Here is a 12341-nt window from a genome sequence, read left to right as displayed (position 1 = left end):
CACTATTTCAGCCAACATTAGTGTCTTAAACTGCACTATTTCAGCCAACATTAGTGTCTTAAACTGCACTATTTCAGCCAACATTACTGTCTTAAACTGCACTATTTCAGCCAACATTAGTGTCTTAAACTGCACTATTTCAGCCAACATTAGTGTCTTAAACTGCACTATTTCAGCCAACATTAGTGTCTTAAACTGCACTATTTCAGCCAACATTAAGGTCTTAAACTGCACTATTTCAGCCAACATTAGTGTCTTAAACTGCACTATTTCAGCCAACATTAGTGTCTTAAACTGCACTATTTCAGCCAACATTAGTGTCTTAAACTGCACTATTTCAGCCAACATTAGTGTCTTAAACTGCACTATTTCAGCCAACATTAGTGTCTTAAACTGCACTATTTCAGCCAACATTAGTGTCTTAAACTGCACTATTTCAGCCAACATTAGTGTCTTAAACTGCACTGTTTCACAAAGGGTGGAACAGACAAAAAAGGGTACCAGAGTCTTTCTGACAAAAATGGCATGTCAAAACACTTAGTGTGACTGCATGCGTGTGGCTGTTTGTTAGGTGGCAAAGGTGTCTGACTTAAGCCTAATTTATACTTCGGTGGACGACACTTAAGCCTAATTTATACTTCGATGGACGACACTTTTGAAAAGGTCGCCGACAAAAAAAATAAAGTGTCGTCCAGGCTTGTGGGTTAATACTTAGTTCGCCAGGCGCTTTTTTAAAAAAAAAGGTAATTTTTGTTGGAAATCAGCTGTTGACCGCTCGAGGAAAATTTAAACAACGAAGTCAACGACGCGTGCCGTCTATCTAGCCAATCACACTTGCGCGACACTTTGTGACTTCAGCGCCAGTAGAAATTTCTCCATGAAGCCGACACTTCAAAACGACGGTTTAAAGTGTTGTCCATGACGTAATTTTGTCGGCGACCTTTTCAAAAGTGTCGTCAACCGAAGTATAAATTAGGCTTTAGCCTGAGTTTTGACAAAAACCATAAAACAGTTGTGACGCTGAGATGGTTGGTAGTCACCTTCTTCCCCAGGAGTCAGAAATGGCAAAACACTTAAATAATTGTAGCTCATTTATAGATAGGGTGTTTGTGAACGAGTTCATTCCCAGGGGCCAGAATTAGAATGAGGTTTGCTAAAACTTTAAAACTGTTGTAGTTCCATGATGATTGGTGTTTTTGAGTGACGACCTCATCCATGTTGTGCCCTCAGGACCATCCATGGGCTCATATACAACGCTCTGAAGCTCTTCATGGAGATGAACCAGAAGTTGTTTGACGACTGCACCCAGCAGTTCAGGGCAGAGAAAAACAAGTAAGGCCTCCTGCTTATTACCTCCCTACCGCACAGCATTGTTTGTGTTGTTATTCCTTTATTTGTGTGCATTTAAGTGAACAAAACGTTTTTTTTTTTTTTGCACATTTCTCACCCCCAATGTGACGCGCTTCTTGCTTTTGCACAGAGAGAAGATGAAGTGGAAAGAACGGGAGGAGGCGTGGATAAAGATCGAGAATCTGGCCAAGTCAAATCCACAGGTAATTAGAACACACACACACACACACACACACACACACACACACAAACACACACACACACACACGCAAGCTTGATCTCAGATTCAGCAGACAGAAAGAGACTGGACAGCAATGAGTCCTTAGCCTCCTTAGCAGACTGGCCAGACATGGTCAGTGTCTTGGGTCTAAACCAGGTTCTGGCTGGCTGCTTCGTATTAGATTAAGTTTTATTTTTATACCTAAAGCCTTCCTGTCTGCCTCTCTGCCTTCCTGTGGTTGGATGCACAACTCTGCTGTCCAGGGCAATAGCTCAATCCCTGCCAAACTGATGAACTGGCAATGGCAAGGACCTGGGTGTTTAAGTGAACGCTGTTGTGTAATGCACTGGACCCTGACCTCCCTGAATGTGTTCTGTGTACGAAGCTCAGATAATGCCTGCAGCATCAGTAGCCAAAGAATCCCAACTCGTGTTAGTTCATGTAAAGAACTTTTGATTTGTGGGTTCTTATTCACCGGTTCTTCGTGGAGAAGAGGGGGAGCTGAAGGATAAACTGGAGGGGGATCTGGGGTTCCTTTTGTTCCTCTAAAGCCTGATTTATGCTCAAAGACGCAAGCGCAAGACACCCTTGCGCGCCCCTTGCGCGTCTTTTCACGTCTTGCGTCTCACGTCGGCCGAGTTTTCTAGACTTGCGCCATTTTACGCAAGATTTTACGCAAGCCTATTGTTCTGGGTGTGAATTGCTTGGCAACACCCGCAACCATTAACGGAGCATGAATTGCTATGAGTAAATTTCGCGCAACAATGTGACACCAACGCAGAACCAAGCAGTCGCCTTAAGGGTGTGAGCGTAGCGGTTCTCTGCTGGGGAGAGTGGAGGCCCAGACTGAGGGCTGGTGGCCAGTAGCTGCCAATCACTTTTCCATTAACCCAAATCACTTGGCAGGAAATGCTTAGATGGGCTCATCTCTCACTGGTGGAATAAGCTGTCAGTCACTTTTTCATTACATCGATCTGCAGTGGAAGCCTTCCTGTCAGTCATTAGACCCGGCTGCCTTTAATTTCCTGTCTTTCAGCATCAGGCTGGGATGGAGGCAACCAGCAGAACGACACACAGACACACACAGACACACAGACACACACACACACACACACAGACATAGACACACACAGACACAGACAGACACACACGCGATTATGATGACTAATAAACCCTGTGACGTGTGTGTGTATGTGTGTGTGTGTGTGCATGTCTTTGTGTACGTGGTGCCTGTGTGTATGCATGTGTTTGTGTGTGTTTTGTGTGTGTGGGCCTGTGTGTACGCGTGTGTGGGTGTGTTTTGTAGTTCGTGACATACGTGGACACAGCCGGCCTCAACAGCCCTGTTGACATGGAGACGGACGGTCCTCTGATGGACGACAACATGCTGAGGAAGGCCATGGAGGAGGAGGCCACACCGGTAACACACCTTAGTCATACACACTCTCACACACACACATTGTATAAAAAAGTTGTAGCCTTACGTCAGCCATATCAAAGTTGAACCCTTTCCCTACATTAACGCTGGTAGTTACAACGGGTGCTGTGGCTAGATGTTCATAGACGTGTGCAGGTAACAGACAGGACACAACACACACACACACACACATACAAACACATCACACACACAACGCCAACATGCTGAGGAAGGCCATGAAGGAGAAGGCCACACCGGTAACACACCTTAGACACACACACACACTCACACATACACATACAAACACACGTCACACAAGGTCAACATGCTAAGGAAGGCCGTGGAGGAGGTGTCCACACTGGTAACACACCTTAGGAGTCTAAACAACAGCAACAGCAAACAAACAAAAACAGGCAAATACTTGCCTCAGGGTAACTGCAGTAAGCTTAGTGGTCTGCTGTTATCACATCTCTAAAACACACACACACACACACACACACACACACACACACACACACACACACACACAGTTTGTCATAATGTCTGATGTTTCTCCCGTGTGTGTGTGTGTGTGTGTGTGTGTAGCTGCAGCGTGAGCAGCGTAAGGAGCGGCCACTGGTGCGGCGTAAGTCCGAGCTGCCTGTGGACGTGTCGACCGTGAGGGTCCTGGAGACGTACCGCCGTGCAGAGGATGTAATCACCCCCGCTGACTCCCACTAGAGGACTACCCACTCACACACACACTCACATGCAACACACACACACAAACATGCAGCGATGTCAGGAGCAGCTCATCCAGGACCCCCGACACATACAAACACACACACACAAACACACACACACAGACACGACAGGCTAGGTCTGGGAGTCATGTAACCCCACACACACACACACACACCTAAACACACACACAAAGAGGCCAGGCCAAGAGGTCCACTCCCCCTCTTTTAAATGCCTAGCCCAGTCTCAACCCCATGCCCACACACTGGGCTTTGGATGTCTGTCTCTTTTCTCCCTCTTTCTTCTTTCTGTCTGTCTGTCTGTCTGTCTCTCTCTCTTTCTTTCTTTCTTTCTTTCTTTCTTTCTTCCTCTCCCTGTTCTCAGGTCTTTATTTTGCTGCTCAGTTCATTAGACAGCGTCCTGTGTTTAAGATCCCATTGGCTTCATGTCAGCATTGTTACGTGCCTGTCCAGAACTGTCATTCAAACTACGTCTCAGTAGCCTGAAAGAGGTCCAGATGAGTGGGGTGCCTAGCATGGCTGTCATCGTGGACATGAGTGTAAAATAGTGTGTGTGTGTGTGTGTGTGTGTGTGTGTGTGTTCGTGCCAGAGCTGACCTCGGAAGGACATGGGCGAGGAGAATGCTCTCCTCATGCCTCTTGACCCATGAACTTTGACCTTTGGGGGGCAGGGGGGAAGAGCCGCTAAGACTAAAAGCTCTGTGCCTGTGACGGCCACAACTGTATGTCTGTGTCTGTCTGTTTTCTTTTTTTAACTGTTGGTTGGATTTGGCAATGGGGACTGTCAGCCAAAATGTGTGTTAGGCCACACAAAGGATACTATAATAATAATATTAAAAATAATGATTATTATTATTATTGTTATTGTTATTATTAAACATTTCTTTCTGTTTTTTTTAAGAAAACATGCTGACCTGATAGAGAATGTGGTCTGAAGGCAGGATTGGACTTCTCTTCTGTAGAAACCTGGTTTTGTGCCAACTTGTCTATTTTTCTTTCCTTTTTAATTTATATTTTCATGCTGTATAGTACTGTTGGCAATACCTTCACCCCCGACACAGCTTGGTGGTTCAAACAATGGTCTCAGGCCCAACATGCAGTGGAGCAACTTTTTTATCAGTATTTGTTAAAACACAGCTTTACAGTGACACACACACACAGAGAGACACACACAGAGACACACACACATACACAGACAGATAGAGACAACAACACAGACAGTAAGCCTCCCCCTGGTTTATAAGGAGTCAGGTTTTTGAGTCAAACCATCTTAACCAGGCTATTATTCTGCAGGATTGGCCTTTCCTCTGCCTCAGTCTCTCACACACACACACACACACACACACACACACACACACACACACACAGAGACACACACACAGAGACACAAACACAGACAGTAAGCCTCCCCTGGCCTCACTCTCATCTGATCTGTATTCCCTCTGCTTTCCCGTGGCAGCTTTTAGAACATTCACTATCGACACTTTTTTTTATAAATATATATGAAAAGTAAAACCATTTTAACAGTGTTGTCTCAGCCATTATTCATCCCCTGACCTGCCACAGCAAGATAGGTGAACTCTGTTTGGCTTTTTGTCGGCTTTTCTTTCAGGTCATCTAAGGTTGTGAGCCCTGTGCAGCGGCCGTGGGGAGGGAGAGAGGGCAGCAGTATATTTTAACAAGAGTAAAATGACTCCCCCCAGTCAAACAGCACCAACTCAAACAGCGGTGGGGAATGAAATGAAATGAACAGAAATGAATAGATGCCTATGGGCTACCAATGTGCAAGATGGAGAAGAGCTCCCCCCGCTGGCCGCAGACGCAAGGGCCGAATCGACCTCTGGCTAGGTGGGCTGCTGTGCCATAGTTATGGCGTGTAGCAAGAGAGGTCACTGGGGAGATCTGAACATACAACACACACTCAATGATGATGCGTAGGGATGTGTGTGTGTGTTTGGGGGGTGTTTAAACTCTGACCCTCTCAGTTTTGTGGGATCAACTCTATTCCGGTGTCCAAAAACGTCACAGTTTTGTGTGTGTGTGTGTGTGTGTATATGTATCTGTCTATGTGTGTCTGTCCGTCTGTGTGTCTAAATGTGGGTGTGTGTGTAAGACTCTGTCTGCCCTGTTCTTGTCTCATCCTGTCTGTGTGTCTGTCCTCGTTTGGCGTCCATCTTGGCTCTCCTGGTTCCCATGAGCACTGGACCGTTGTTTGAACCTCCATTCCTGTGCCTCAGGCTGGAACTCTGCTGAAGCTGGGGTTGTGGGTGTCCCACCTGTCTGTGAAGTGTTTAAAGATGCTTGCGAGTTTTTTTTTTTTTTTCTCTTCTTTTGCCTGCGAAAGCTTGTCCATGTTTGATTGAATGTGCAAATTGTAAATATAAACTACCCATGATCAGTTTCAGTTTATTTTAGATTTTAGTTTTTTTTTGGTCTTTTTTTTTGTTTGTTTGTTTGTTTGTTTTGGTATGGAAGAATAGCATTCACCAATATGTTTCCATTGACTGATGTCCCTTCTAGCTGGTCAACAATAGTGTGTCTAAGGATAGGCCTGTTTACATGCATTTAGCATCTCCTCCGCTCACTTAAGGACGTTTTAGAATCACGGAGGGTCCTCACGGCCTGTTACGCTAAACGATGACTCCATTGTAGTTTCATGCCACCATTTTTGGTGCCTGTTGCTCTTCATTTAAATGGCTTTAATTCTTAACCTCTGGAGGCTTTTAATTTAATATATTTTTCATTACAAAATATTGCAAAGTGTCCTTTAGTATGTGTCTTGTACTAAATGGCTTCATATATTGTACATATAATGTACTTTTATTTTATGCTGTTCTATCTATTAATAAATGGTAGATTTCGTATTTTGTACAAAAAAAACTGGGTACAGAATCAAAGGTTATCAGCAACTGCAGTCAGTCGGGCTGTCACAGACTTGTATGTAACGTTTTGCATTAGATATGTTTAGAATTTGAAATAATATTTTTATCAACTTGTAATTGGAGACTTTTTGGTTTCTGCATTTGGAGCGTCTGTGATGCGAACCCTTATCTATTAGCCTTGTGTGTACTCCTCTTCTCCCAAGGTCCCAAGTGGTGTATATCTCTATATACAAGAAATAAAGCAAACGTGAGTTTTATATTTTCATCCAGGGCGACGACCACAGTAACTTGGCCATGCGCGCGAATGTGTGTGTGCACGTTGAGACATTGGGCTTTGTGAGATGTGTAGTTGTCAAGAATGACGACAGCAATAACGTGGTCGAGGGGAGCTGTGTGTGTGTGTGTGTGTGTGTGTGTGTGTGTGTGTGTGTGTGTGTGTGTGTGTTTTTGACACCATGGAGCTGTGGCTGAGGTGTGTAGGTGTGTGTGTGTTGAGACAATGGTGCTGTGTCTGAGGTGTGTAGTTGTGTGTGTGTGTGTGTGCGTCTAAACAGGTGCTGATGAAGTTGGATGAGCTCTGGCATGTTTGTTTACTTCTGTAGCCTTGTTAAGCGCTTTTCCTGTGGAGGAAACGGGTGGCTGTCGACCCTGTCATTCTCACCCTGCGTTTGTATTGTAAAAAGAGCTCTCTCCAGACAGTGCTCTTGCCTCTGTCTGCATGTGATATGAGCAGGTCAAAGCTCCGGTAAGATGGTCAGGTCACAACGAACTCTTACGTCTGTTGCTATAAAACCATAGCAGTACGATGCACTGCAGAGCTCACTTTTTAATCTACGTGATCTACCAAATGTTCAACTCAATGTTCTACTCAACATGCCCCAACTTATACCAGAACACAGATGTGATCGCTTTACTGACTTGGTGCTGGTTGTGTCCTGTCAGCAACAGCCTTATCCAAGCCTGAATTGGAGGGGGGTCATTTGTCGAAGAAACAAAGTCCACACTGAAACACTCAACTATGGCTGGAAGTGCTGTTGGGAGTTGTGGTGCTGAAAATCGGGTGTGTTATTCAATATGGCTTTGCTTCCACCTAGTGGTCAAATAATGCTGGTTCTGTTTCCGACCTTCAATTGAACGGGGGGGAGGGTATTTTTAAAAATAATAATAAAAATATATAGTTATTGTTACCTCTTTCTGTTTCAAAAAGGAAACTTGGTGTAGATGACCCAGCCCAGGCTAAAATGGTCTCAAGTGAAGCCTAGCCTATCTGCAGGCAAGAGTTTGCAGTGAGAATAGCTTTTACAGTACCAGTCACACCTTCTCATTCAATGTTTTTTTTTTTTCTACATTGTAGATTAATATTAAAGACATCCAAGCTATGAAGGAACAAAAATGGAATTATGTGGTATTTAGAAGGTTTAAGAAGTAGCAACTTTTTGCTTTGATGACAGTGTTGCACACTCTTGGCATTCTTTCAATCAGCTTCATGAGGCAGTCACCTGGAATGGTTTTCCAACAGTCTTGAAGGAGTTCCCAGAGGTGCTGAGCACTTGTTGGCCGCCTTGCCTTCACTCTGCGGTCCAACTCATCCCAGACCATCTCAATTGGTCTAAGGTCGGGTGATGGTGGAGGCCAGGTCATCTGACCCAGTACTCCATCATTCCTTCCGTGTCAAATAGCCCTTACATAGCCTGGAGGTGTGTTTGGGGGTCATTGCCCTGCTGAACTAGAAATGCTGGTCCCAATAAGCATAAAAACCAGATGGGATGGCATGTTCGCTGCAGAATGCTGTTGTAGCCATTCCGGTTAAGTATGCCATGAATTTGGAATAAATCACCAAACAGTGTCACCAGCAAAGCACCCACACAGCATCACACCTCCTCCATGCTACACAGTGGGAACTGTTATGTATCATAGAATTGTGTTCCTTGCGGGCTACCGTAGTTAAAGATCGCATTGCATCAGGGGAAATGTATGTATACTGTGTTGCATGCAAGCTGGTGAAGTAAAGACGCAAATGAATGACTCTGCATGGTCTTATTCTGGATTTATACTATCATTACCAAGATACAAAAGGAACCACATAATGTAGAAACCATCCGCTCACCTCTTCTGCGTCTTACAAAGACAAGGCAGGTGGAACCAAAAATCTCAAATTTGGACTCATCAGACCAGAGTAGATTTCCACTGGTTTAATCTCTATTCCTTGTGTGTCTTGGCCCAAGAAAGTCTCTTCTTTGTGTTGTTCCTCCTCGGTAGTGGTTTCTTTGCAGCAATTCCACCGTGAAGGCCTGATGCAAGCAGTCTCCTCTGAACAGTTGATGTTGAGATGTGTCTGCTACTTGAACTCTGCAACGCATTTATGTGGGCTCTAATCTGAGGTGCTGTTAATTGGCTGTTTCTAAGGCTGGTAACTAATGAACTTATCCTGTCCTTGGGCGGTTCTCATGACAGCCAGTTTCATCATAGCGTTTGAAGGTTTTTGCTACTGCACTTGAGGATGCATTCAAAGTTCTTGAAAACTTCTGGATTGACTGGCCTTCCTGTCTTAAAGCAATAATGGACTGTCTTTTTCTATTTACTTAGTTGAGTGGTTCTTGCCATAATATGGATAAGAACTGTAGTCGAATAGGCCAATTCACTGTATAGAACTGTGTACCAACCCTGCCTCTGCACAACACAACTGATGGTCTCAAACACATCAAGAAGGTAAGAAATTCTACAAATAAACTGTTGACAAGGTACACCTGTTAATTGAAAACCATTCCAGGTGACTACCTCGTGAAGCTGCTTGAAAGAATGCCAAGTGCGCAAAATTGTCATCAAAGCAAAAGGTGGCTACTTTGAAGAGTCTGAAATATAAAACATTCTGGTTTATTGAACACTTTTTTTATTTACCACATAACTTCATATGTGCTCCTTCATAGTTTTAATGTCTTCAATATTAATCTGCAATGTAGAAACAAAAATGAATAAATCAAAACCATTGAATGAGAAGGTGTGTCCAACCTTTTGACTGGTACTGTATATAAACACTCATACGTATGCAAAAAAATAAAAGAAAAAGAAAAAAAAAGTAATATGTAGAAGTTTGGGCACCCCTGTGAATCTTCATTACTTCCATTTATAAATTGTTTGGATCAGGACCTTCTTTTATATATTCATATATATATACTGTATATAATATATGTAATACTTCATGGACGCATTGATATTTTGGCAGTGAAATAAGGTTTATTTGGTAAACAGAAAATATGCCATATGCATCATAACATAATAAGACAGGTGCATACATTTGGGCACCCCAACAGAAAAATCACATTCATATTTAGTAGAGCCTTATTTTTTATTTATTTATTTAAGCCCCTAGACCCTTTTTATTATATTATATAGAGTGTCTGGATTCTGGATGAAGGCATTTTGGACTATTCTTCCTTACAATACATCTCCAGTTCATGCCCCCATGTTGCCACTGTTCAGAGGAGAATCAAAAAGACACACAACTTGCAATTGGCTACCTTAAATACCTTTTTCTAATTATTGGATGCACCTTTCTATGGAATTGAAGGCTTACATAGCTTATCAAACTAATTATGTGTTGCAGTTAATCAGCAATGAGCAGTCACAGGTATTCAAATCAACAAAATGATTAGGGTGCCCAAACACAGCCTATTTTTCACATTTGATTTCATTTCACAACTAAATACTGCTACACTAAATATCTTTGTCTGGAAAGCACCCCATGTTAACTAGAAAATGAATATTACACCACTGTTTTTTTTTGGTGAAGACAGTAAATTATCATGCAGCCTAAACGTTTACACCACTGTATAAATACTGAGTGGCAATCTCAGTGCCTTGGTAGAACTAATTGACATAACAAGTCATTATTTAAGTATGCCTGTTCAGATTTTGTGCCAGTAACTGGGATTAAACTTCATATTTGGTCCACCAGGGCTGAAGGCCTATGGGCAACCAACTAATTGGAGTGAACCATATAGCCCGTAAGGATTAATTTGAACCTTTACCATTCTAAACCTTAATTGATTACATCCATTTCCATGTTGGTACCTGAGGTTTAACGATGAACAATGTCTTAAGTGTTTCCCTCTGGCTAAAACTGAAGTAGGAACTCGTATTGATATTTTGGTTAATTGTTATTTGCAATGAACCTCTGTGTTCTGCATAAGGTCTCTTTAACTTGCATAAACGTAACCAACGACCAGAGAGGCCTGCGGGAACATCGCCTGAAAGGACGCTTGCAGATAACCTCTCATTTGGATAAGCTGCTGAACATGTGCTTCCTGTGCAAAGGCTGAAAGGGCTTTTGACTCCTTATTAGGCCACCGACCGCAGTGGATGCGTTAGAAGTAGCCCACTACCCACCCTCTGTGTTGTCATGGGGATGTACAGCAGGACCACTGGATATATAAAGAGGTGTGGATGACAATTAGTCAACATGAAGCTCCACTCAAGATTCAGGTTTTTTATTGGAGTTATGAGGTTCTGGTATCTATGTTACAGATCAATATGTACATTTAGTATGTAACTAACATAGGTCGGTAGAAATGCCTAAGACAGTGGTTGTTAATCTGGGTTCGATTGAACCCCAGGGGTTCGTTGAGTCGCTCTCAGGGGTTCGGCAGGGGTCAAGACACACACAGTATAGCCCTGTTCACACTAGCAATGAGCAATGTTGGGCCTTTTTTTTGTTTTTAAAATATAAAAATGTTTCAAATACGAAGGGTTCGGTGAATGCACTGATGAAGCTTGCAGGGTTCAGTACCTCCAATAAGGTTAAGAGCCACTGGCCTGAGACATGTAGGCGTACTGTGTGATTTCAGGTATATTATGCAAACATCTGTTGAAAGCTTCCTTGGCCTTATGTAGATGGTATTGAACAGGGTTGGTTAATGGCATCCATCCCCATAAATACAGCAACGCCGCCCTTCATAAAGTACCACATGATTATGGCCACTGTCTTGTCATTTTGTACACTAATCCAGCTGTGTGCGTGTGTGTGTGTCAGAGAGAATCCAGCTGTGTGTGTGTGTGTGTGTCAGAGAGAAAGAGGGGGGAGATAGAGAGACCATGTAATTACGTATGATAGTGCAGCGCTACAGTGCAGATTTTTCCTGTGCACCATCATTTTATTCTGGCGGAGGGCAGACCTGGCTGTTTGAAGCTGTGTGTGTGTGTGTGTGTGAGTGGAGCCGTTTGATCACCTTGGCACATCTTTAATCACCCATGGCCACAGTTTCCTGTGGGGGGGGGGGGGGGGGGGTGAGAGACAGAGAGAAACAAAAAAAGAGAGAAAGAGAGCTACTGTGAGCTGGGTGACATAGATGGCATCTGTCTAATCAGTGCAGAGCTACAGTGCCATGCTGAGGGGATTCCATGTTTCTTCTCCTCTGAAGAGTCGTTTCAAAAAGAAAGAAGGTTTGAATGTGTCGTCTATTCGTGCTTCATGTTCTCACTGCCATGAGTGATAAGGAAGAAGGCAACATCACTACAGGATACGGTAGCCATGATAATAAGCATCACTACAGTATACGGTAGCTATGACGATAAGCATCACTACAGTATACGGTAGCCATGTCGATAAGCATCACAACAGTATAGGGTAGCTATGACGATAAGCATCACTACAGTATAGGGTAGCCATGATGATAAGCATCACTACAGTATAGGGTAGCCATGACGATAACGTCACTACAGTATAGGGTAGCTAT

At 43.4% G+C, this 12341-nt stretch overlaps 1 protein-coding gene across 2 annotated transcripts in view; it reads left to right on the top strand.

Moving 5' to 3' along the window:
• Window positions 1–6874, top strand: part of ppp2r5cb (protein phosphatase 2, regulatory subunit B', gamma b) — a 39369-nt gene extending 32495 nt beyond the window's left edge. For both annotated transcript variants that reach the window (XM_080853746.1, XM_080853747.1), the window contains 4 exons: window positions 1231–1332; window positions 1481–1553; window positions 2877–2990; window positions 3573–6874. In XM_080853746.1, the coding sequence (XP_080709872.1) occupies window positions 1231–1332; window positions 1481–1553; window positions 2877–2990; window positions 3573–3707 (424 nt within the window). In that variant the 3' untranslated portion in view covers window positions 3708–6874. The remainder of the gene's footprint in view (window positions 1–1230; window positions 1333–1480; window positions 1554–2876; window positions 2991–3572) is intronic.
• The last annotated feature ends 5467 nt before the right edge of the window (window positions 6875–12341 follow it).

Source organism: Sprattus sprattus (assembly GCF_963457725.1).
Source record: "Sprattus sprattus genome assembly, chromosome: 16".
Lineage (NCBI taxonomy): Eukaryota > Metazoa > Chordata > Actinopteri > Clupeiformes > Clupeidae > Sprattus > Sprattus sprattus.
The sequence above is the reverse complement of the archived record's forward strand: the minus strand, read 5'-3'. Positions and strand labels throughout refer to the sequence as shown.